The following is a 26,385-nucleotide window of genomic DNA, read 5'->3' on the forward strand; positions in this document are numbered from 1 at the left end:
TAGAGTCTGAAAATAGCGAAATACGTTTCGAACTGCATTTGAATCTAATTATGTGGTTTTTTTTTTTTTTTTTTTTTAGAAAAAAGGGCGGCACCTCCTATTTTTATTAGAAAACCTCTTACTTATGCCGAAAGAATATCATGGTTCCAACCTTGAAATTTAGGTAAAACAAAATCAAATCTCAAGAATCTAAAACTGACTTAACCAACTTATTCAAAATCAATAAATCAATGACTAATAACCAAACAAATAAATAAGAACTAAACAACTATAAGTGAAAAACAAACAAAATTCCAAAAGATCTCGAGAAATAAATCTACCACTACAACCTTCACAAATACCAGCACAAAGCGTCACAAGCACAGGAGAGAAAATCTCAACAAATCTAATTGAATCATTCTCCTAACTTGCTATGGAAGCTCATCTTGGCAACTATATGATCGAGATATACCAGTTTCAACCTGTTTGGCAAAGACATTTGCACTTTGATTCGCCTCCCTATAAACATGTTCCAATTTATAATGTATGGTCTCTCAATGCTAACACAAGCTCTTCCTAAAATTCTCATAAATTCCAAATCAAACACTTCTCAGAATTAATCTGCTAAACCAACAAAGTAGAATCACGGGCAATCTCCACTTGATCAAATCTAAGATCTTTGCACAAATTAATCCCTATAATAATCGCTTTCAATTCAACCATATTATTGGTTCCATAACCCAGTAATGAGGAAAAACTGCTTTAAATAATCCTCTTTCATCTTTTATCACGCCTCTACCACCACAATTATCCGGATTACCTTTACAGCTTCTATCCACATTTAATTTAACCTATCCCAAGTTTATACCATCTGACTACACAAGGAAGACGAACCCTCACATTTTTTACTTGAATATCCAAAGTACGAAAGACTGCAATATCGATGCTAGAAGCATGTGCATATTTAATTAACTCGTCCGAAATGGATCTCAGTTAATATTTAATATCAAACCACACAGTTCTCACCAAATCATGATCTAGCTCTACGGAAAGGAAAAGTATGCTTTTCACCACGCCTCTGGTGCAAGTCACAATTACGCACTTCAGATCACATGCATTTATTACTTAAAAAAGATGGTTCACAAACATTTTTCCCTTTACATCGTTCATTATTATCTTACACACAACATCGACTACTTGTGAACTTGCCAACCTCCACCATGCTAGTAAAGTAAATTGGGGTTTATCAAGACAAATAAAAAAGAGCATTTTTTTTTTATAATTCCATTTTAAAAAAGTATTTTTTGGGTGGGTTGTGGGGAGTGAAGGTTGCTTCCCCAGTTTAAATAATGGTGGACAGATTCCATCAAAAGTCAATACTTAAGAAGATTACAAGAATGTCATTAGATCTTTCCAGAAGGTAGAACAACTGCGGCAACTAGTTCGATTGTTTCTTTAGATACTCCCTTGCTCCAAATATTGTAGTGCCAATTCTCACATTGGTGCTGCCCATTTCAATCTGCGTAAGCCCAGCAAAGTCATCAATCAATTGTATAAACTCATGATACTAATGCACTTCAAAATAAAGTTTCTCATGAAGCAGAAAACATGAGCTATTTTTACGATTATTTCACATAGAAGTACATCCTTTGCATTCTAGATCATGATGGCACAAAATCCAGACTACTAAAATTAGCAATCCAATCATGTTTGTAGTGAATAGTGATTAATTGCCAATGCAGGAAACCCTAAATCTTAGCATCTCTCTCTCTCTCTCTCTCTCTCTCTCTCTCTCTCTCTCTCTCTCTCTCTCTGTGCATGCACGCAAGAACAGTTCTACAGAATCTCTTGCTGTCTTCAATTCAAAGGAAAATTTTTCGATCTGAAAAGCTCTTTTCTGTTCGAGGTGGGGAATAATTATTCAAAGAGGCTGAAATCTAGTTTGCAGATGGACTATCTGTTTTCCATCGGATGAAAGAGGGATATCGTTCAAATGAGTATTACGCAGTATTGGATGATTAGGTGGACAAAGGTGGGAGAGTATTTGGAGTTTGGTCTAGAGTGGAAAGGCAAGAAATTTTCAGTGGTTATCCCTGGTGGCACAAAAGGCGAGTTAGCTAAGGGATTTCATAAGAACTCCGGATGTGCAGTTGGAGATAGCTCTTCAAACCACAAATCATGGAGATAGGTGGCGCTGGAAGGGAAGAAAGGTGAAGATGAAGATTGTGGTAGCAAAGTCCAATCTGGAAATCATGGCGTGGTGGCTGGGAATGAAAAGCTGCCAGTGTGGGGGTGTGTTGCAACTGAAGGAATCTGTGGCTTCGAAGGCAAACCATTACACATCGATTGGAGTTGAACAACCATAATGTGAACGTAGCTAAGCTTCTGAAACAAGCTGGATTCTCACAGAGATCGATGGGGATGCGCTCAGGGAGGAGGTCGGGACGAGAAATGGGGCGGGATGTCTGCTCCTTGTTTTGGACCTGGCCCAAGTAATTGAAAAAGGAGGAGCTTCTTTCTTGACAGGTTGTGCCACTTAATTGAACATGCCTACTGTTTCTGGAAGAACGATTTGAGTTTTTCTTTGGATCCAAAGGGTGGTTGTTCTCATTTGGACTTCCCGCAGAAGGGTCAGGTTGTAATCAGGTCCATTCTTCGACAAACGGTGACCTGGGCACTTCCTTGCTGGATCCCGTTAATGGGCAGGCCCAAATATCTGCTCCTAAATCTGAGGCAGAGTATAGGGAAGGTGGACTGTCAACACAACACTGTTAATCGAGTCCAAATCCATTCTCCAGTTCTCCAAGATGTGTGTCTAACTGACCAAGCTTCGGAGCAAGTTCAGAATACTAGCAGCCTGGTTTCAAAACAAGATGTGGTGTTAAAAATGTCCTGGTTTCGAGAGGGACTAGAAGGTGGTGTGGAAAAGAGTAAAAGATAAGATGTTAGTTTTTAGGGGGTCGGGATCGGGATCGGGATCGGGATCGGGGCGGGGGGGGCGGGGGGGATCTGATGTTTCATGTTTTAATTCTGATACATTCAAGGGTAATAAGGTTTATGCTCGTCAGAAGGCGGCTTGTATGGGTGCAGAGATGAGGAAGGTTTATGAAAATAAGAGAGAGAATTCTGGTGAGTCACTGCCAAAGTTATTAAGGATGGATACAAAAAGGGAGTTGAGCATTGTGGAAAACCACACGCTAAGAAGAAGGTGGTGCTAGTAAAGGAAAGAAGGTAAAGAAATGAGGGGACCTTTTAGATTTTGATGATGTTATCAGTGAGTTTGATTGTGATGGGGGGTTGAGGTTGGATGAGGTTCGAGAACAATATGTGTACATTTCTGATTCTTTTGATGAACAAGGGGATATATCTTATTTTCATCCACCCCAGTTGTAAGGGTTGGAGAGAGTTTCTATTTTTTATAATTATGGATTGCTTAATAGTTTAGAATGTAAGGATGAACTTCTGCTTACACCCGTTAGGAGATTCCTAAACAGTTAGAAGGGCTACATCTTTTGGATAAAATGAATTTAAAAATGCATGATTTTGGAGAAAAATGGAGTGTTATGGCTGGTGGTTATAAATAAATAAATAAGAAAAAAAAAAGATTCAAGTAAAAAGATGAAAAGTAAATGGGAATTAGTGAATTTAAAGAGCTTAATAAATTATGATTGAAAGGGTTTGAAAAGGGGTTTCCTTGGTTATTTATTTATATTTTGTTTTCTTTTCTTTTTTTTCTTTGGTGTGTTTTTTTGAATTTCAAGTGGTGAACTTCTTGTCTATTTATGTTGTACCTTCTCTCCATCTAATACATCTTTTTAATCAATAAATATATATATATATATATGTGTGTGTGTGTGTGTGTGTGTATATATGTGGGTGTAAATGGTTATTTAGTCTTTTAGCATTATTATTATGTGCTAGAGTTTTGTTAACAATAAGTGTGAGTTAGTAAGGGTATTATGGTCATTCCAATTGTACTTACATATATTATAAACAGAGGGAGAGACCTATCATTGAGTTTAGGTCTTCCATTTTACCCAATTACTCAGCATGGTATCAGAGCGTGATCCAAACTAAACCTTACTCTCCCTAGCCGTCGCCGGAAAACACCATTCCCACAACTGTCCTTACTAGATCCTATATTATTTAACAAAACCAACCATACACCCATAAACAGACCCCTCCGACAACTCCCCACAAAACCCCATCATCACAAGAGACCCCATGCGCCGGCCAAATGGCGGCTGGGCCGACCCCATGCACCGGCGCTTGAGTGAATTTCCGGCCACCCTTTTTTTTTCCCCCTCTGCCATGCTTTAATTCCTTCTCTAGACTATATTATCAAGCTGTTAGGTCAGTTTTTTGCTCAAAAATTCAACCTTTTTCAACCATGCACTCGCAGCATTCCATTAAAGATTGTTCAAGGCTTGTGACGGCTTCTTTGTGAGTTCTTTGGAGCCATGGCAGCATTATATGTTCAGTTGTGAGACTATGGCAGTGCTATATCCGCCGGTGAGTTGTTCACCTCATCCGTGGCAGTGTGGCACCCAAGGAATGGTTGTTTGATGCTTTGTGAAGCAGTTTATCAATTGTTAATGAGTTTATTGGGTCTGAAAAAGTGGGATTTGCTGTTTTTTTTTGCTTTCCATTCACTATTCTAATTCCTTTCATATACCAAAATATCAAGCTGTTGGGCATGTGTTTTTTTACTCCAAGATCCAATCTTTGCTGTGAGAATGCATTCATATTCGTTAGTTGTTGTTCGGTGTTAGTAACGATCATTGGTGACCTTCTTGGGGCACTGGAAGTGCTCAAAAGGATTTTTTTTTTTTTTTTTTTTTTCTTTTGTGCGAGGCTGTGGCAGTGTTGCTTTCTTGGGGCTGCATCTGAGGTTGTTGGTGATTTGTTCATGGTAGTTTCAGGGGTTCACCTCTCCAATTGTTCCAGTGCTGAGTGTTGCTTTCTTGGGGCTGCATGTGAGTTTCTTGGTGCTATGGCAGCCTTGTACTGATTTATCTGTGGCTTGTTCATGGTGGGTCACCTTGTTCACGGTTGTTCCAATTGTTCCAGCATTTAATCTTATGATCATTGGTCTGACTTTGTGAATGTTGGGATGGCATTTGCAAATCCCAAAAGTATGATTCCTTCGTTAGTCACTTGTTTGAGTGAACCGCGTGCTGTGATAATATCAAAGGAGTATTTGAGGTTTTTACAGTATCGATTGTCTCAACAAGCATCTTATCACATTGCTTCTTTTGCCTAGAAAGGTAATCCAATAGTATGTATGTCATCTGGTATCCTTCCTACTAGTCCTTCGATTATCAAGTCTGCTGCTACTAACCATATAACAGGTGCAACAAACTTCTTTTCTGATCTCTAACATCCTAAAAATCTCCCCAAGTTACCTTTGCTAATAGGTCCACTATTGTTGTTAAGGGGATAGAAACAGTAAATCCTACTCCTATCTCTCTTTCTTCTGCTTTATACATTCCTAAATCTCCTTTCAATCTTATGTCAGTTAGTAAGCTTACAAAATCACTAAATTGTTCTATCACATTCCTTCCTGATTCTGTGGTTATTCAAGATCTGCAGACAGGAAAGACAACTGGCACATGATGTGAGGCTTGTGGAATTTACTACTTTGAGTCCCCTTCTCCACCCATTGCCTGCACAGTCACAGCTACACCACTTCAAATCCATTGTCTTCTTGATCATCCATCCTTGGACAAGTTGAAACAGCTAGTTCCTACATTGAGTTTTGTGTCTAGTCTTGAGAGTGAGTCTTGTCAATTGGGCAAGCACCATCATGTTCCCTTTGCTCCCTGAGTCGACAAACAGGTGGTTAGTCCTCTCATGTCCATTCTAACATTTGGGGTCCTAGTCGTGTGACATCAAATTTGGGGTTTCGGTACTTCGTCACATTTGTTGTTGACTAATCTAGGATGACTTGGTTATATTTAATGAAAGATTGCTCCAAGTTGTTTGATATCTTTTGCGTTTTTGGTTCCCAAATAAAGACTCAATTTGACATGCCAATCAAGATACTTCATAGTGATAATGCTAAGGAGTACTTCAGTACCCAATTCAGCACTTATATGACTCACTCTGGTATAATCCATCAGTCCTCTTGTGCCACAACACAACAAAATGGAGTTGCAAAGTGGAAAAACAGACATATTCTTGAAGTCACCCGTACCCTGTTGTATCAAATGAATGTCCTCGAAGTCTTTTGGAGTGATGTTGTGCTCACAGCTTGCTCCCTCATCAATAAAATGTCATCCTTTGTCCTGGGTGGTAAAATTCCATACTCAGTTATCTTTCCTAAGGCTACTTTGTTCTCCCTTCCTCCTCATATATTTGGTTGTGTCCTTCGTCCATCAGTTATCTCCAGGAATGGATAAGTTAGGTCCTTATGCTATCAAATGTATTTTTCTAGGCTATTCCTATACTCAAAAGAGATATCAATGTTACAGTCCTACTTAACATTGATTCTTTGTCTCTGCCGATGTCACCTTTTTTGAGTCTACAACATACTACTCTGATTCCTTGAGTTTTGTTGACCTTGATGAGTTCTTTACTCTGCCTTGCCTTCGAGATCCAATCCTAGTATCTGTGCCCAATCCTCCTACATCGTCATCCAGTTTGAGTCATTCTCGTCACTTGAATCATCCCAATTTGCAGGTATACACACAGTGACTCAAGGGGGAAGTGCTTCCTCCAACTTTTACAACTATGCCTCTAGTTCTCTTGTCAGATGATCTAATTTCTCACGATGTTGTTCCTCCAATAGTTGCTCGAAAAGGTAAATGCACTTGAACCCAACATCCGATCTCTAATTTTGTTTGGTATGATTTCTTGTCACCCTCTTATTACTATTTTGTTAGCACTTTGTCTTATGTTGCTCTTCCAAGATCTATTTCTGAAGCCCTATCCCATTCTGGGTGGAGGACGGCAATGGTTGAAGAGATGCGTGCATTACATGACAACGATACTTGGGATTTGGTACTTCTTCCTTCTGATAAGTCTGTGGTTGATTGTCGCTGGGTGTACAATGTGAAAGTCAATCCTAATGGTTTTGTGGCTCGTCGAAACGCCCACCTTGTTGCTATGGGGTATACTCAGGTGTATGATATGGATTATTCAAACACATTATCCCCTGTTGCTAAACTTGCCTCAGTACGTTTGTTCATTTCTTTAGCCACCGCTTGTCATTGGCCTCTACATCAGTTAGATGTGAAAAATGTTTTCCAACATGATGATCTTCATGGGGAGGCATATATGGAGCAACCCCCTAGGTTTGTCACTCAGGCGGAGTCAGACTTAGTATGCCGGCTTAAGAAGTCATGAATCAAAACAATCTCCAAGAGCATGGTTTGGCCATTTTAGTGTTGTAGTACTTGAGTTTGGCCTTCATCGGTGCACAGTAGATCACTCTATATTTTATCGTCATACTCCATCAAACAATATTTTGCTTAGTGTATATGTGGATGACATTGTGATCACTAGTGATGATGATCGTGGCATCCACGACATAAAGTTTTTTCTACAAAGTAAGTTTCAAACAAAATACTTGAGACCATTGAAGTACTTCTTGGGTATAGAAGTATCAAGATCTCGTACGAGAACTGTCTTGTTGCAGGGGAAGTATATTCTTGATCTTTTAGATGAGACAAGGTTGTTGGGATCCAAACCTATTGATACACCCATGGATCCCAATAGTAAGTTAATGCTAGATACGGGTGATTTGTTGCCTAACCTAGGCCAGTACCAGAGACTTGTTGAAAAGTTGAATTATCTCACAGTCATTCGATCAGATATATCCTTCACAGCAAGCGTTGTGAGTCAGTTTCTCAAGTCCCCGAGAACAAGCCACTGGGATGTAGTAATTAGCATTTTGAGATATCTTAAAGGTGCACCAAAGAGAGGTCTCTTATATGAGGTTTGGGGTCACACCCATATTCAGGGATATACAGATGCAAATTGGGCTGGATCACCATCCGATCGAAGATCCACAACCAGGTATTGTATCTTTGTCGGTGGTAATTTGTTGTCTTGCAAAAGTAAGAAACAAATTGTGGTTGTCAAGTCGAGTGCTGAGTTAGAGTATAGGGCTATGGAGCACACTACATGTGAACTTGTTTGGCTAAAGAACACATTGAAGGAACTAGGTTTTCCACATTCTCAACATATGGAGTTGATGTATGATAATTGAGCTCTTATTCATATTGCCTCCAACCCCATCTTCCATTAGCGGAAAAAGCACATTGAAATTGATAGTCACTTTATTTGAGAGAAACTTGTACAAAAGCTCATTACGACCACTCATGTGGATTCTAAGTTTCAACTTGCTGATATGTTCACTAAAGCCTTGGGAGGTGTTCATATGAAATTTATTTGTAACAAGCTAGAAGCATACGATTCTATGCTCTGCCTTGATGGGGATTGTTAATGGTTATTTAGTCTTTTAGCATTATTATTATTAGGTGTTAGTTTTGTTAATAATAAGTGTGAGTTAGTAAGAGTATTATGGTCATTCCTATTGTACTTGCATACATTGTAAATAGAGGGAGAGGCCTATCATTGAGTTTAGGTCTTCCATTTTACCCAATTACTCAACAATATATAAATATATTTGCTATGTGTTGAAAATATTAAATACATAAACCTTCAACTTTTATATTTTCTCCATAATTGTCATCATTTTAATATTTCTGTTTAAATTCTTTTTCAAGTCAACTATGTTAGTAGATAGTAACACCATCTTACTTTATTTCTGCAAACGAACTCTTATTCAAGTAAATCAAGTTACATTACTAACTTTTATATTATTTTTATTATTTTATTTTATTCTCATGTCGTTTTCAATATTTAGCAAGAAGCTGAATAAATGCTTTAAGCGGTATCAAGATCCAATTTAGGGAACCAATTAAGTATATTCCTCGCATACCATGTGCCAAGCTAAGTGACATACCATGTTCCCATACCCATACTACAACCCATAAAGTGTTGTATCCCAGGTAACAAAGGTTGATATTACATTCCGTTCTCACAACTTGCAAAATACATGTATACAAGCCCATTGAGAAAATTGGTTTCTTACAATAAATGTAGTTTGATATTTTGGCTAAAGCACCTACATTCAACACATAATGGAAAACATTGTTTTTCAATAAACTATTTTAATCATAAAAAGTAAAAATAAATATATAAATAGTATTAGTTTTCCAGACATAATGGATGGATAATACTAGTGTTGGACAAAGGATATGATAATGGAATATTCTTACTGCTTGCTCAAAGTCACCAGACATGCCCATTGACAGATCACATTGTTCTTCTGTTATTCCTAGTGCCTTGCAGACTTCATGCCTGCAGTTTGACAATATCTGACACCAATGCACTTTTGTATCAGAAACTTATATGAAAATAAGAATAGGAGAAAAACGGCAATAGGTACATATAAATGTGAAATGATCACCCTAAAGTTCTCAGGAGTCGACGAATAGTCCAGCATCCCTATAGTCATTAGGCCACAAAGCTCAAGGTTGGGGCAGGCCAAACTAACATGTTTTGCAAGGTCCACACAACCTGCTGGTTCGACACCTGATTTTGCTGCATAGTATTTGCAAGATCTAACTTCAGCTCAGAATTATATCAAAAGATTCTGGATGATATAACTGCTTGATCAAAAGGGAGTACTAAATTTGTAAAACGAGTACAATAGGAAAAAACAAACACATGCAAAGTTCGGATCAGGTGGAACTCTGCTTCCTCAAGGAAGAAGCCAAACTAGACCCTAGATCCCCAGCAAACACTGTGTTTACCAATATAAGATGATAATTCAGTTAGAAAATGTTCTTTGGCCGTGGAACATTTTTGAAGAATGGAGAAAATATCAGTTTTATCCTTTTTTAAGGAAGAATAAAAACTGATATAATAGCAACTATTTAGTAGTTTGTATTACAGAGATGAAGGGCAAAGAATCAAAACACATATTGAGAGGAAGACCTTCTATTCTATTGACTTGAACATTCCCCATTGCTTCAAAGGACGGACCTCATTGTTTACAGGTTGTCTGCCTGCACAATTTTTTTATGTAGAATTTGTGTTCAAGTAAACTAGTTTCACTTTGAGCTCAATATAATAAAATGCTAATCCTACGAATCCATCTGTAAATATACTTTTTTGGCACCCAATGTTAGAGAACTACCATAAAAAAGGGCATAATACAGTTTTCTGGCAATGTCACAGAACTGTGATGTTTTGTTCTTGTTTCAGCCCTGATAACAACCAAGTACAATCAAAGCAGATATATTTTGCTTAAATTTTTAGTAATTTATGGTGGTCGTGGTGCTTCATTTAGTAGTTAATACTTATTCTAACTTTGTATCAACTCTTTGTATTAACAAATAATTTTCAACTCAACAAAGCAAATCCCTTCTTTACAGATCATTTGGGTTTGGCTACATAAATCTTTAGGATCATTCTTTCTCTGAAGCTTATGGTGTCGTATTTTTGTTGATTATTTCACTTTATGTTGTTTGCTCATGTGTCATTTCATTCAAACAATATCTAATGGATGTAAATCTGATACAATTCTAAACAAAATGAACAAAAATACAATAAAATTAGGAAAGTAAAAATAACACTTGCTTGTGTGCTGCATACATCACCTGCAGCACCCCTTTAAACCACAGAACATCATGATCATGATGTGGCCAAACAGCTAAGCATTAATATGATGGCCACCATTTTAATCTCTAACACCATGCAAGCATCACCCACATGACGACAACACCAATTTTGAAAACCAGTCACCAACAGCATTATCTCGAATATTCTGCCATAAACATTCCACCACCACCTCCTCTAAACCACAAATACTGCCCTTTTATTCACCTGCTACCACCCCGAATAACACTAGTATGATCCCTAGTGTGATCTCAAGAAACTGGCTATAGTCACATGGCAAACAACTCATCACTGCACGCTCACTACAATCCTTTGCACCAACTAACCATTGTTGGCACCCCAGCATCCAACATCATGTCAAAACTATTGGTCCATTGCCACTATCATTCACATGCAAACATCATGTCAAAACTATTGGCCCATTGCAACTATCATTCACACGCATACTTTTCCTCCAAAAATGGCATATTACAAGAGACAAGTTAACCATCTATATACAGACTAGGTAATTTAGAACTCTACATGCAAAATAAATAAATAAATAAATAAAAATAAATAAATGTGACACAGAAAAACAATTATTCATTAAAGAAAACCTTAAGGAAAGTCTTGAATTACAAACTGCTAAAAAGACAGCTCATAGGTTGATCCGTTGATCCTATAAAAAAAATGTAAAAGAAAGCTTTTGCACAACAGTATTGCAATTCAAATCAATGATAACATGGTTCAGAAATGATAAACTCGCTTCTTAACATGTTTCAAAACTATTTTGAGTCAAGGAAATCACAATCCTTTGAAATTGAAAAACTCAGATTGGTCAGCCAATTAATTTCATCAGCATTAACTTGTAAGCACAAAAACTGTAACAATTACAATGAAAAAATTAAATACTATTTATTTCATGGTGTTCTCCCTCCAATTGTCTCAAAAAGTTACAGATAGATCAAAATGAGTGACATGTACTTGTCAAACATCACAGGACACTCATAGGCATTTAGTGAGAGGTGATCATAAATGTTGGTCATAAGCATTTACATAAAGGCAAAGCAATAATGCACGTGTTCAAATATATTTGGAGCTGAGAAAATAACTGAAACAATATTCTATCAAGGAATCTAATTCTAAGGAAAACAAAAAGGCTTGATCTTAATACATGTGTTAAAGGTTTTATGTCTTTTAGTATTATTATTAAGTGTGTTGGTATGTTAATTAGTGAGAGTTAGTAAGGGTATTATTGTCATTAAAATGTATTTAATTTGTATTATAAATAGAGGGAGAGACCTAACTTCAAGTTAGGTCAGTCATTTTTATCAAAATCTAAACATGGTATCAGAGCATTGATCCAACTTAAACCCTATTATATTTGCACGTCGTCGGAAAACACATTCCCGCCACTGTCCGTCTCAGATCCACCTCCAACCCTCATTTTTTCTCAAGACCAATCATATACTCAAACTGAAAACCCTCCGAAGCCTAACCCCACAAAACCCCATCGCTGGAAAAGGCCCCATGTGCCCCCACACGCAAGCCAACCGCCAGCAGTGCAAACCCCACGTGCCAGCGCATAAGAGAGCTTTAGGCCACTTTTTTTTTCCCTCTTCCATGTTCTGATTCCTTCTCTAGACAATACCTTGTGTTACTCTTGCTGATGGATCCACCACTGCAGTCAAGGGAATTGGGACTGTAAATCCCACTTCTTCAATTTCTCTTCCTTCGGTTTTGTATATTCCAAAATTTCCTTTCAATCTTATGTCCATTAGCAAGATTACTAAATCCATGAATTGTTCAGTGACATTCTTCCCTGATTTTGTGGTTATTCAAGATTTGAAGACAGGGAAGATGACTAGCAGAGGGCGTGAAGCTGGTGGACTTTATCACTTTGAGTCGCTATCTCCTTCTACCGCCTGCACTGCTGCTGCCACACCTCTCCAAATCCATTGTCGTCTTAGTCATCCTTCACTGGAAAAGTTAAAACATCTTGTTCCTGATTTGAGTTCTGTGTATAGTCTTGATTGTGAGTCTTATTAGTTGGGAAAGCACCATCATGTCCCTTTCGCTTCTCGAGTCAATAAACAGGCTACAATCCCTTTTATATTAGTTCATTATGATGTTTGGGGTCCTAGTAGAATAGTGTCCAAGTTGGGTTTCCAGTACTTTGTAACCTTTGTGGATTATTATTCAAGAATGACTTGGCTATATTTAATAAAATAGACTCAATTTGGTTTTCCAATTCGAATACTTCGAAGTGATAATGCTAAAGAGTATTTTAGTGCACAATTCACTACTTATATGACTTAGTTTGGTATTGTCCATCAATCATCTTGTGCCCAAACTCCTCAACTAAATGGGCTTGCCAAGAGGAAAATAGACATATCCTTGAAATCACTCGTACCTTACTTTATCAAATGCATGTATCTAAAGTGTTTCGGAGTGATGTTGTACAACTGCTTGCTATTTGATCAACAAGATGCCATCCTTTGTTCCTAGTGATAAAATTTTCCACTCCATATGAAGTTGATGTGTGATAATCAAGCTGCTCTTCATATTGCCTTCAACTTGGTCTTTCATGAGTGGACGAAGCACATTGAAGTTGATTGCCACTTTGTTTGGGAGAAACTTGTGCAAAGGCTCAATACTACCGCTTATGTAAAGTCGGATATGCAGCTTGCTGATTTGTTTATTAAAGCTTAGGGTACTCGTGTTAAATTTATTTGTAACAAGCTAGGAGCATATGACATTTATGCTCCAGCTTGTGGGGGGCCGTTAGAGGTTATTTATGTCTTTTAGTATTATTATTATTATTAAGTGTGTTAGTATAGTGAGAATTAGTGAGGATATTATTGTCATTAGAATTGATTTAATTTGCATTATAAATAGAGGGCGAGACCTTCAAGTTAGGTCATTCATTTTAATCAAAATCTTAACAACATGGATCATGGATGATTCAAATATATTACAAACTAAATAATTCAAACAAATTAGCAAACTATTCTGGGATAATTTTCAAACAGTTCAGAAAATCTCCAATACACTATGCAAGCCTAAGCCAACCTCCTAGGATATCACTATAGTAGGAAACATCTTCTTCACCATGTAACATCAGTACACTTCTATTATAGCGTTATATTACAGACCATATATATTCCTACCTAAGCGCAATGCAGAGATTTTACATAGGCTATCTTTTACACCATTTCAGCACTTCTCGTAGTTAGCCAGTCTTATTAATTTAATATTCAAAATTATCTTACAAAAACAAAATGAAAAAAAAAAAAACAATGCAAAAAATGAGCCAATTGATTAACCACGTTAAAAGTAAGTTAAAAGAATGATGGTTAATAGGAAATTATCCTAAAACATGGACATACTCACATGCTTCTCCACTAGTATTTACTTGAACTAAAACCTTCAAAGGCTTTCTTCCAATGCTAGCAACTGTGCGATTAAGATGATTTGCGATCTGCAGAACATAAAGAGGATAAAGAGGATACCAAAAGAATGAGTGGTCAATTGAGCTGGAGAACCAAAGACAATTTTGGCGAACAATCGAAATTTTTTTTTCACTTTAAAACATGGCATGTTGTTTTAGTGAGAGGAAATTAAAAGTTCAGCTCAGTTAAGGCATCGCTTAAATATATATATATATATATATATATATATTTGATAGCAGGCATTGCATAAATATTTGCCTAGCTGCAACCTGAAATAGATAATCAACACTTTATTTAACATAAGCTAACAGGGTAAGGTCATTTGACACATTCCCCCATGAAAAACATTGCATAAATATTTGCCTTGCTGCAACCTGAAATAGATAAACAACACTTTATTTAATATAAGCTAATAGGATAAGGTCATATGACACACATCTCCAAGAAATTTTTTAATCCCAAATAGAAATGATAACTTTTGGAAGATGAAATAAGACTCCATAAAATGGCTCATATTAAAGAGAAACCACATTCAACTAGGTACTTTGCTTCTTCGTGGTCTTCAAATGTTTGAGTTTTTAGAGGATTTTCAGTGGCAAATATTTAGAGAAGCTGGAAAGCTTTATTGTTTTAGGGTGCGTTTGGTTCGGGAAAAGTGGAGAGAAAGAAAGGAAATAGTTTCTCTCCATTGTTGTGTTTGGCTCACTTAAAGAAGGAAAACGAGAAAAGTAGTGGAGAGAAATGAGAAGGAAAAAAGGGAGAAAAAGGCCCACTTTTTTCCTTTCCAAATCAGAGATTTTTGGAGAGAAAATAAGAGAACCCGACTAAATTCAACAAAACGACAATTATTCCCCTTAACAAAACAAACATTTCCTCAACCTCAAAAGGCCTTTCCAACCACCAAGAAGAATCCTCCTTGATGGGACTCCAGTCAAGGCCTTCCACCGTTAATCTGTTTGGGGACTCCTCAGAAAAAGGGATTTGTGGAAATTCGTTGTCTTGATGCCTATCTGGTCTTTACGCCTCACCACCTAACCAGAGTCCAAGATGAACTCCTTTATGTAACTTTGCCTCCTTCTCCCTTTTGCAACCTTGTGGAAGTAACCAAAGTTGCCCTCCTTAACCCATTCCTTACGAGGCAAGTCCTTTTTGGGACTTCCATTTCTTCAGAAATATCAATGAAAGAGAGGCCGATGAGCTCACTATCCTTATTCCCTTTCGGGACCAGCACATTCCTTCTTCCCATTTCTTTAGGAATCTCAATGAAAGAGAGGTTGATGACCTCACTATCCTTATTTCCTTGTTGGACCAGCACATTCCTTCTTCTAGAGAGGATGAGAGAGTGTGGGAGAGGGATTCTTCAGGTATATTTACTTCCAAATGTTCCCTATCTCACCTTGTGAAAACCTACACGCCTAATCTTTTTCCTTGGAACCACTTTCTTTGGAGGCTAAGGTGCCAGGGAATATTAGAGCTTTTTCCTTGGATCATAATCTTAATCTTGGCAAGGATTAATACACGGGATGTGCTTCAGAGGAGAAGACCCTATAAGGCTCTTAGTCCTGATATGTGCTTCGTGTGTTGTGAAAACAATGAGTAGAGTGCCCATCTTTTTGTGCATTGTAAGGTGGCATTGCAGCTCTGGAATGCCTTTTTTTCATTGAGGGGGGAAGAGTGGGTGGCTTTGCAAAAAGGTGAGAGACTTGCTTTTGGTTAATTTCAGGGATTTTGGAAAGAACAGAAATAGCAGAGCTCTCTGGTGTGGGGCTGTTTTCGCCTCCCTCTGGACCTTGTGGATAGAGAGGAACAGTAGGATTTTTAAAGGTTAATCAACTTGCTCACAGCTTTTGTGGATAGAGCAACTTTCCTAGCCTCCCTGTGGGTACACTCTTTGGGACTTTTTGGAGTCTATTGTTCTCTGACCTTGTCAGAGATTGGAGGGCAGTACTTTGTGATGATTTTTTATATTGTTCCTTGCTTTTCCTGTTCTGTTCTTTCCTCATTGTATTGTAGTTTTCTTCTGCTTTCCTAGTTTGTTGGGAAAGACTCTTTGTCCTCTAAATCTTGTATTCTGACTCTCAGGTTTAATAATATAGTTTTCTTATATAAAAAAGGTAAACAAAATAAACATTTCCTAGAATCACAAATCTTATGTATATTATTTTAATTTTTATATGGTTTGACTATTTCTAAAAAACATATGGTATACGAAAATATTGCAATCAGAGAATTCAGTGTTCATATGGTTAATTTATGCATTTGATGGGGTCATGTACAATTGGATTCATCTAAAAGATTTTTTATATCTTTTTTTAACGTTAAAAAATATATATTTTATATACTGTGATTACCTTATTATCCTGCATTTTTTATTACAAGGATAATATTGTAAAATGACTTATAAAGTTTCTTTTCTTTTCTCTCATTACTCATTAGTTGAACCAAAGAGGGAAAAATTAGATTTCTTCAAGTTTCTCTCTTGTTGAAGGAAATAGAGAGGAGAGAAACTAGCTTCTTTTCTCTTATCCTCTTATTAATTTTATTGCAACGTCCTGGAGAAGTGGTCCGGAATGGCAAGGAATAATAATATTGAAATTCGATGGAGTCGCCACTAACCTGTTATTTCACCTAGGTGCAATTAGTTCACCTAATTACTACTTGTTGATTAGTCCTTTAGACTAATCTTAGGCCAAGGAACCAATAGTCTCAGTTAGCACTAACTAGAATTGGGATTGAGAGTTCAATTATGCGAGGGGAAGGTACTAGCACCCCCTACACACCCGTTCTACGAATAGTACCTAATTAATCATAAATCATCCCTAAATTGAATCTAATGGTCTTTAATTAACTCCTTCCAAATAAATAACTAAAGAAAAAAATAAACAAATAAATAAAATTTTAAAAGGAAATTGAAAATCAAAGTGCAATTTAGAAATGTCTAATAAGACCTCCAAATGAGGGGATCTTGTTAGATAAACCCCCCTCATAACTAATAAAGGTGAGATTTGAAATACTTCTTTACCCATTGTTAAATCATTGGGATGCACACACACAAAAATAAAATAAAATCATCAAATTTGAGCAAACAGAGTCTTTAAAACATTCCCAGATTTTCCAAAATTATAAATTTTATGAAATATTCCAGCATTTTTCTTAAATTTTTTTAACTTTTTAAAAGACTTTTCCTTATTTATTTATTTTTTGGTATTTATATTTTTTTCATTTTTTTTATTTGAGTCAAAATAACTCAAATATTTTTCATTTATTTTTCCTAATTTTTTAAAATATCTTTCCTTTTTTTTAATTATTTTTTTCCAATTTTCAAAAATTTAAAAAAAAATTTATTAAAATCAAAAAATAAAAATAAAAAAATAAACCGATGGATCAGAAATCAAATTGGTTTGGACCGGTCTAAACCGAGTTTAGCTTGGTTGGACTTAGTGGGCCACATGTCCACCCACAATGGTGACAAGTGACTCACTTTATTTATTTATTTTTAAAATTCACTGTAGCAGGATTATGTTAACATGACATCACCTACCACGTGGCAGTCTCTTTATTTTTCTTTTTCTTTTTTTGAATTTTTTGCAATAGGATGACGTCACCTACCACGTGGCAGTTCATAAGTGGCTCTAAATATTTGACTCAGATTGCCGATGGGGCAGCAATTCGGCTATCTAGAGAAAACACAGATTGAACGGTCAAGATTCCTCTACGTTGCTTTTAAAGTGAACAATTCTGGTTGTGCCATGTGTCACTATACGAATGGCGACACGTGCCCCACTAAGACCCCTATAAAAACTCATTTTTCTCTCTTTTTTCTCTTTTTCTCCATTTTGTTTCTCTCTCCTCTCCTCTCCTCTCCTTTCTCCTTTCCTCTCTCTCTTCTGCGCTTTGCAATTCTCCTTCTCCTCTATTTCTCTCTGTTTCTTTCTTTTTCTTCCTTCTCTCTAATCTCCATTCTTTCTCTTTCTATTTCTTTCCATTTTCTCTGTGTCATCTCTCACTCTCTCTCTCTCTCGTTTCTCTTCTATTTCTTCTCTCGCTCTTTCTCTCGTTTCTCTTTTGTTTCTTCTTTTCTTTTCTTCTTCCTTCACTCTTGGATTTCATCTTTTCCTCCTTTCTTCTTTTCTTTTCTTCTTCCTTCTTTGAATGAACCTCACCACTAGTTTTGAATTGTTGCAGGTTTTGACCAAAGGAAAAATAGGCATAAAGACTTCGGACCAGAAGCTCTACGAAGATAAGTGCTCTTTTCTTCTTCCTTCTTTGAATGAACCTCACCACTAGTTTTGAATTGTTGCAGGTTTTGACCAAAGGAAAAATAGGCATAAAGACTTCGGACCAGAAGCTCTACGAAGATAAGTGCTCTTTCCTATTCCTTTATTTATTCTTTTTCATCATTTTTCTTTTGGTTTTCCTTGGATTTTCTCGAGAAAGTTTTCCCTAATTTTCTTACGAACCAAACAAGGTTCGGGGTCACTTTGACCCAGGGGTTAGCATTAGGTCTGGGGCTCGGGTTAGGTTAGGGTTTGGTTTGGGCTTTTTGGACTTTAGGCTTGGTTTGGGCATTTTGGGCTTTAGTCAAGTTAGGCCCAAATGGGCCTGATCTATGATTGGATTGGTTTGAGAGCTTGGGCCTGATTTTGTGATTCGGCTGGAGAAATGGGATCAGGCTGAGTTGGGCCATAATGATTAGAACTTTGACCGGGTCAAGCCCATTTTGACCTTAAGGGCATTGGGCTGAGTCAGTGGGCCTTTTAAGGTTAATTGTTTGGTCAAGCCTAGTTAGGCCGTGAAATAAATTGAAAATGGGCTAGCTATCAGGGGTAAATGGATAGTGGACCCAGCTTCAAATTGGACCTGGGTTTTGGGCTTTTAGGTCAAATCCAAATAAAAGGTCATGGGTTATGGGTCGATGGGTCAGACCCAGTCCAAAGGGTCGGGTCAATGGGTCAAATCTAATCTACTGAGTCAAGTCAACGAGTCAAAATAACAAGCTAACTTCATATCAAAATTCCGTAGTTCAAATTACTAGATTTGCATAATTTAAAAGCAAAATTAAGTGCAAAAACGAAACCAACCTTAGTCTTCAACTCCTTCAATCTTCTCGCCAACCCTCAATTCTTTTCTAGTTCTTTCTTGAATTTCCTTCGGCGGCTTCCGGAATTCCTCTTTTCTACAATTAAACCCTCGGCTCCTTCAACTCTGCAATTGCCCATGACCTCTTGAATTCCTTCAACAGCTTTCCAAATTCCTCTTATTCCTTCACAGTATCTCCAATTCCCAAGCTCTATACCTCACCCTCGATCAAAACTCTCACAATTGCTTATACAATTTTTCTCTTTGTGATTGTGTGTCCTTCTCGCTTTCAAAAGCCCCTATTTATAGGCTTGAAAGATTAATTTGAATTGAATTTGATTAATTAATCAATTTTTAATTGCTCAATCAAACTTAAAACAAATTATCAGTTTGATCAATCAAGGTTCAATTACATTTATCCAGTCAATCACCTTTTATTTCTGATTTTTGCACATTTTTCACACATGTTTAATTCCTTGATTTTTTTTTCTTTGTAGGTTTGAATTTTGAAGCTTGAAGATGCTGGTCCACTTTTTTTTTATTTTTCCTTTTCTGCTTTTTTATTATTATTTCCAATGTACAAATTCATTTCTTTGTATTTTTTATTTTAATATGAAATAAAATTTGTTAAATTTTGTTATATAAGCCCCAGACAAATTGGGGTGTCTACAAGTTTCTTTTCTCTTCTCTCCACTTCTTCCGACCAAAAGCACTCATCATTATTGTGTCGCTTCTATTTTATTTATTTTTTCTTTTTATTTTCTCTTTAGTTTTAGTTTTATTCTCCGATTGCACATTTGTACCTCTCTTTTTATATTAGTTTATTCACTTCTTATATAATTAAAAATATATATATATTAATAATAAAACATTCGACCAGGTTCAACCTATACAAGTGACAAACTATTGTGAACAATAGAGTCGATGGTGAGAAACTTCCATATTACAACCTAGCATCTAAGGTCACATCAATTTATCTTCGAAGTCTCAAAATTTAATAGTGTTACAAATAGAAATATGTTTTCATTATTTGTTACAAATAATTATCTAATAAGAATAAACTGACCCAATATGAAGTGAAGAATCAATCACTACAAAGTCAAGAGTAATGCTAGAAAGTCTCTTCTTAAAGGGAATTAGATGACATTGTGAGTCTTCCACAATGTGGAATAAGGAGTCTAGTACACAAAATTTTAAACCAACAAAAGTGAAATATTTATTTCTCAAAAATGAGGAGCAAACTAATTGCTACTCGTTTCTCACAAACAAGAAGCATTAAGATTTGTCAAAAATCCTTTATCTGGTTGGTAGCAAACTAACTAATGAAAAAGGACAATAAAAACAAAAAGAAAAAACACACACATAGAAGAAGAAGAAAAAGAAGAAGGAAGATTTTGTTATTTTGGTTCCATAAAACTATATAACTCTTTTCATCTAAGCCATGATCTCATCTAAGCCATGGACTTGTGTTGACACGATCAAGTGAAGGCTTTGGTTTCCTGAAGCTTGAATCGGTGAAAAATATAACATGCAAAGATTTCTAGCTATTTTGCTTGGATACATTTTTTATGCTATGGAACACTTGCATAAGACCATGATACTAGAATGTAACTTCTTACTAGTAGTTTACCTTCTCATCATCTACAGTCTCCACCATGGCAAGGTTTGGCACACCAGCTGCACAATTAGAAAGAAGTAAGGCAACATGCCATTGTCCTTGCACAACAATAAACAAAATGAGTTAAAAGAAAAAAAGCTTGAACATGGACGTGTGAGCTTGAGATATAAATTTTTTACCCAATTACATGCCCATTATAGTGGGAGAGTAGAACTTGCCTTGAAGCTAGTTCAGAAAAAGCAGGCTAAGCTTGACTTTGAACGTTTCCTATTGGGGTTGAGTTTGAACACAACTTGTTTGAACTCAGTTTGCCTGGTTAGTAGGCTTCATATCAACAAGTTTATTGAAAAATGAAAAGACAATAACCTCAAAAAGGGTGAAAAAAAAAAAAAAAAAAAGCTCAACAGAGGGCTCTACTACCTCCTCAGTCATCCCCATTTAAGCTATTCTTTAAAAACAACTTATAAAAGCTTCAATGTCATCCCTAATATAGGGCTCAAATAGCAGCCAAGATCATGGCTAGTGGTCATCAAGTGATGACTTGGTTCAACCAAATTATCAGATTAGGCCATTGTTCATACCCTTCCACACATTTAGAATTCTCCAACTTTTTCTTCTCAAAACATCTATAGAGTCTTTCCATGTGTAGTAGTTGCAGTTTAGCAAATTGAGCATGTCTAGCTCATGGTAACGATCATCCGCATTCTACATCTGTTTGAAAATAATACTATTGAGTAAGGGGCCTTATGGGTCATATTTAAAAGGGTTTATCCACTTGAAGGCTATTACAAGTGGGAGGTTTCGAGTGGAGGGTGAGAGGCACCTATGGTATGGTGTAGGGCCATAGTCTCATTACATTGTTATAAGAGGGTATTTTGGAGTTTTTGTGGCTATATACATGCTTGTAGCCTAGGGTTGAAATCCTAAGGCAATTTTCATTGAACTGATAGTGAAAATTGCCCCAAGCTCTATGGATGTAGGCATGGCCGAATGTCACGGTCCGACTATTTTCAAACCCTTGTGAAGGACCATGCGGCGCTAGCTAAAGCACTCTTGTTTAACTAGCCAACCTATCGTTTACCAACATTCATCCACAAAGCACTTTCATTAACATTCATTCAGATAGCAGCGGAAACAGTAATCAATTCATGAAAGCCGTGGTAAGCAAGCAGTAAACATTGAAGCAAACGTAATTCATTAACAAATCCTCCGTTGACATGGTGTACTTAGCGAGGGAGGCAAGTAGGCTAAGCACGTTAACAATTGCTAGTGAGTTTTACAATGAATGATGAACACTCACCCTCCCCTAAAGAGGTTTTTATGTAATTATCATCCTAACACTAGGAAACATCAAAGTGACCGAGGAGTCATACTGCCTTATTTGGCTTACAAAGACTCTATTAGCATAAAATAACTCTATGCTAGTATTTACATGATGGAAACGCATCCCAAACACACGAGATAAGCGGTCACAGGCAAGCATAATGCCCTGAACAAGCTTAACTCGTGACACCAAACCATGTAAATCACTGTGTTCTTATTTTCTTTTGCTTTCTCTTTTCGATTTGCTATATGTGGGCTGCACATCACCATAGAGCATGTTCTTCACAACAATTTCCAACGTTAATTTCCCTCTTTCTTCCATCTAGGATTAAGGAGTTTTTTGAAGCCAAATCAATCTATGGATATAGTTTAAATGGAATAAGTTCACTAATGAACTAATTAGGCTCTCTTTGGTTCCATGTGAAAATATAAGGAAAGCTAGAATGCTTAAAAGAGCTTCTTTTTATTAAGGAGTTCATGAATTTCTGTGTCCCTAGAGAGAGAGAGAGAGTGTCTTACACAGGAGAGGTTTTACTTTGTTGCTCTGCAAATTCCCAATAAAATGCCACTCAATATCCTCCGGAAGCTGCACTTGCACAATCATTAAGATAAAACTAAGCACTACCCATCGAACAGAGAAAAGATCATTATCACCCAATACGAAATATCAAGAAAATTATTGAGAAACAGGTTAAAATCTTCATCGACAACGACCAGAGAAAACGACAATCATAAACCAGCTGACCCGATAGAAAAACTCAATTTATCTAAGAAGAGTTATTCATTTCACAGGTGCCTCAATTTTCACCGAAGCCAAACAGAGGGCAAACGTATTACATACCTGCGGAGCTTTTTCGACAATCTCCTGGACGTAGTTTTCGCCGAAACAGCGGTGACCGGCGTCGTAGACCTGGCGAATGAGTGAGACGGGTTTGGTCTTGCTGGCTGCCACTACCCTGACCTGATCGGAGGGTCGGCCGCACCTCTCGGCGGCCTGGTGGACTCGCTGGAGCACCGAGCGTAAAGCCGCCGCGGCTACGCCGTCCACGGCGGAAGATGCGGCCATGTTAGGAGACTGAAACCGAGACTGATCCCCCTCTTCTTCTCTCCGTTCTTCTTCTTCCTTCCCTTTCTTGCCCACGAGATGGCTCATTTGGTCCTCTTCCCAGCTGGGTGAGGGAGTTTTGTAAACAGTGCTGCTCTGCGAATCCTAAGGTGGCATTTCATTTCTGCCGTCTGGCGAGGAATATTTTGCTCTCTCCCTTTTTGCCCTTTCATACTATTTTATATTTATATTAGAACTAAAAATTAAAATTTATATTATTTTATTTTATGCTTTAAAATTATAAAAATGTTACAGTTTTTGACTTTTAGCTTACATCATTTATAATGTTTATATCAATATTGAAAATAAAAAAATTAAAAGATATCCTTAACTTTTAATTAAATAAAAAAAAAATGAAGAACAGAACTTGTTCTTTAGAATTAAACAGGTCATAAATGTTGGCTTCTCTTTGAAAAAGACCTGGGACAACAAAATAATGAGGAAGAAAGAAGAGAAAAAAATGTTCCAAGTATGTCTGAAAAATTTATTAATGGCTTCTGTCTCGATGAATGACTAATCTTTAATACCAGGTACAGTGATGGAGAACAACATTTTGATAGCTAAAATTAATTAATTTTTTATTTTTGTGAAAATGACTTCAATAATTAATGGCTTCTCGGCCTTTCTTAATCTTCTTCCACCAAATTGCATACCAAAGCTCACATCTTTCATGTTAGCTGCAACTAATTTTAACAGGGAATTTGTCATCTTTAGATCTGCCCAGGAAACATACATGGGAAAAGTATTGAATGAAACTGAATATTGTGATTAGCAGTGGCACCGTCAGATTAATGATTATTGGATCAAATGAAGACTCATTCATTGACTTAGTTTACCGACAAATTTATCTGGTATTATTCAAAATCACGGAAGCTTGTAATGGCAGTTCTCCAAAATGGCTGCTGCTCCAAAGAGTTAAAAACCAGAAAGAAACAGAAATGAATTATGAAGATGGGAAGCAGCCAAAATGAACTTATGAGGAAGTGTTGTACGAATTGTTGTTCAGCACCACTCGCCGGTGTTTTATGAACTCAATCCATTTCAGAATTTCCAGAGCCACTGCAGTGGAAGCTAAAACTCCAAGTAATCCCACATAAGACCATTTCCATTTCTCAGCAGGTTTCTGGTTGCTAATGCCTTGGAAGATGTTTACTATTATCAGCGCGATCAGCACATAGCCCAGAAGATAATGCTGCACTTCCCAGTATTTTCGGTACTTGTCATCTTCCTTTGGTTGCAAGAAGAGGGCAGCGAAAACCTGAATAACAAGGGCAACTGTCAGAGATTGAAGAAGAGGATCTGTCAATGAGCCAAGTGGGTGAAAAAATATCAACTAAAAAAACTTATCAATGAGCCAAGTGGGTGAAAAAAGATCAACTAAAAACACATACTTGTGTTGTTGCCAATATGAAAACAATGGTACTGAGAATTCGATGGGTTTCGGAGGCATTTCCAAGCTTCATGCCAATGCCCCATCCAATAGTTCCCAGAATAAATCCCGAGATCTGACACAAAATGTGAAGTGAGTACCATTCCTTATACTTCATGGGCAGATTCCTATAGTACCTTGCAATGATCACTCCAATGGGCAAGAAGGTCCCCCATCCTATGATATTTAGAATTCCATGAGCCTGCCAAAAGCCCACATTGAACATTTCATGCATTAGCCTTGCATTCAGCACTCACTAAATTAATTTCTAGTGTTGTGAAATATAAGGGCGGCCTCTCCCAACAGCGCAGCGGAATGAACATTGTATAAAGGATCACACATACATACTTGCAATAAACAAAATGGTGATAAACAGAAAATATTCCACAACCATAGCAATATAAAGAGAATAAAGATAAATGCAACGACACCAGGAATTACGTGATTTGACAAAGCCTACAGCCACGGGAGCAATCGGCAAGAGATTCACTATGAAAATCAAAGTCTCACAATACAATGATTTTCTCTTCTTCTCTCACCCTCTCTTTTACTCTCTTATATGTTGAAATATGCCCAAAATGACACATATAACAACCCCTTGGAGGTTTCCCTCCAAATACCCAACCACTCCAACGTTCAAATTCAAAATTTAAATTCTCTCTCGCAACCCAGCGACCACTCGTCAACAAGAACAGGGCACTCGTCGACGAGTCAGAGAAGGCCACTCGTCGACGATTCTGTCCACTCGCCGACGAGTCTTTGCTGCTGCCCTGCACCAAATCCACATCCATATGTTTTTCCATTTGTTTATAAACTCCCGAAGTATAAGAGCCACACTATAAACAACAATTAGTTTATTCTAGTATGTATAATCTTTCTCTTACATTTCTTAGATGATGTCTGCGACGCGAGGAGCTTCGAGTATGCCATGATCTTGGATTGGTTGTCAATCCAGAGTTGAGGTTTTTAGGAAAAGTAGAATGAATCTCGGGATCGATATCTTCCACATGAGAGCCAACTTGCCATGAATGGATATCTTCTCTGCCTTCTTTTGGGAAATGGCATTGGTCGCCATCCGAAGGTATTTGTGCATTCTGAAAAGGAAGAGAGACAAACAGACTGAGGATGATAAAGCAGGGGGAACTGAAAATCATGGAAATGGAATTGGCTAGGAGGTTGTCAAAACCTCAAGCTGTGCTTTTTCAGGACTGATGAAGGACAAAAAGAAAGTATCAAATGATCCAAATTAGTTTTGCTGGTTTCTAATCATAGAGAAGTACATAGCAAATGATCCAAATGGTAATGAGTCAACAAGTATCATGATCCAAATGACTTAACCGAAGAAGAAGAAGAAGAAGATCCAAATGGATCCAATTATTTTTGCTTCTTTTTAATCAAAGAGAAGCATATAGCAATGTTGCATGAGAAGGCACATGCCACTATATGGCCACAAGTTTATGTACTATTGAGATGGTGGCATATATGCTTTTCGTATGAATCTGGAATCCTCATTACCAGAAAAAAGAAAAGAAAAGAAAAAAATAAAGAAGCTGATTAAGGAACAGGAAGCATCACTCACTTTCTTCAATAGCAAATCAGTCAATATATTCTTCTGGTTTTTAGCTTTTTCCTCTTTTTAAGACTCAGGCATTAATAGACATAATTATTATTCTGTCTGTAAATGAGGCTTGAAAAATTCAACTTGGTTTATGAGGGAGTCAGAATTCTT

The 26,385-nt window shown here is 37.1% G+C and overlaps 1 protein-coding gene across 1 annotated transcript; it reads right to left on the reverse strand.

Moving 5' to 3' along the window:
• Window positions 1–1,061: 1,061 nt before the first annotated feature.
• On the reverse strand, window positions 1,062–26,087 carry LOC131152963 (uncharacterized). The gene is made up of 10 exons (XM_058104947.1): window positions 25,843–26,087; window positions 25,541–25,750; window positions 24,619–24,858; window positions 22,964–24,485; window positions 22,642–22,708; window positions 20,812–20,858; window positions 14,044–14,131; window positions 9,458–9,591; window positions 9,267–9,365; window positions 1,062–1,498 (listed from the first exon to the last, which is right to left on the reverse strand). The coding sequence occupies exons 4-10, from the start codon at window positions 23,273–23,275 to the stop codon at window positions 1,418–1,420; spliced, it is 828 nt and encodes a 275-aa protein (XP_057960930.1). The 5' UTR covers window positions 23,276–24,485; window positions 24,619–24,858; window positions 25,541–25,750; window positions 25,843–26,087; the 3' UTR covers window positions 1,062–1,417.
• Between the last annotated feature and the right edge of the window lie 298 nt (window positions 26,088–26,385).

The sequence above is a fragment of the Malania oleifera genome, chromosome 4 (assembly GCF_029873635.1).
Source record: "Malania oleifera isolate guangnan ecotype guangnan chromosome 4, ASM2987363v1, whole genome shotgun sequence".
In the NCBI taxonomy this organism is placed as follows: Eukaryota; Viridiplantae; Streptophyta; class Magnoliopsida; order Santalales; family Ximeniaceae; genus Malania; species Malania oleifera.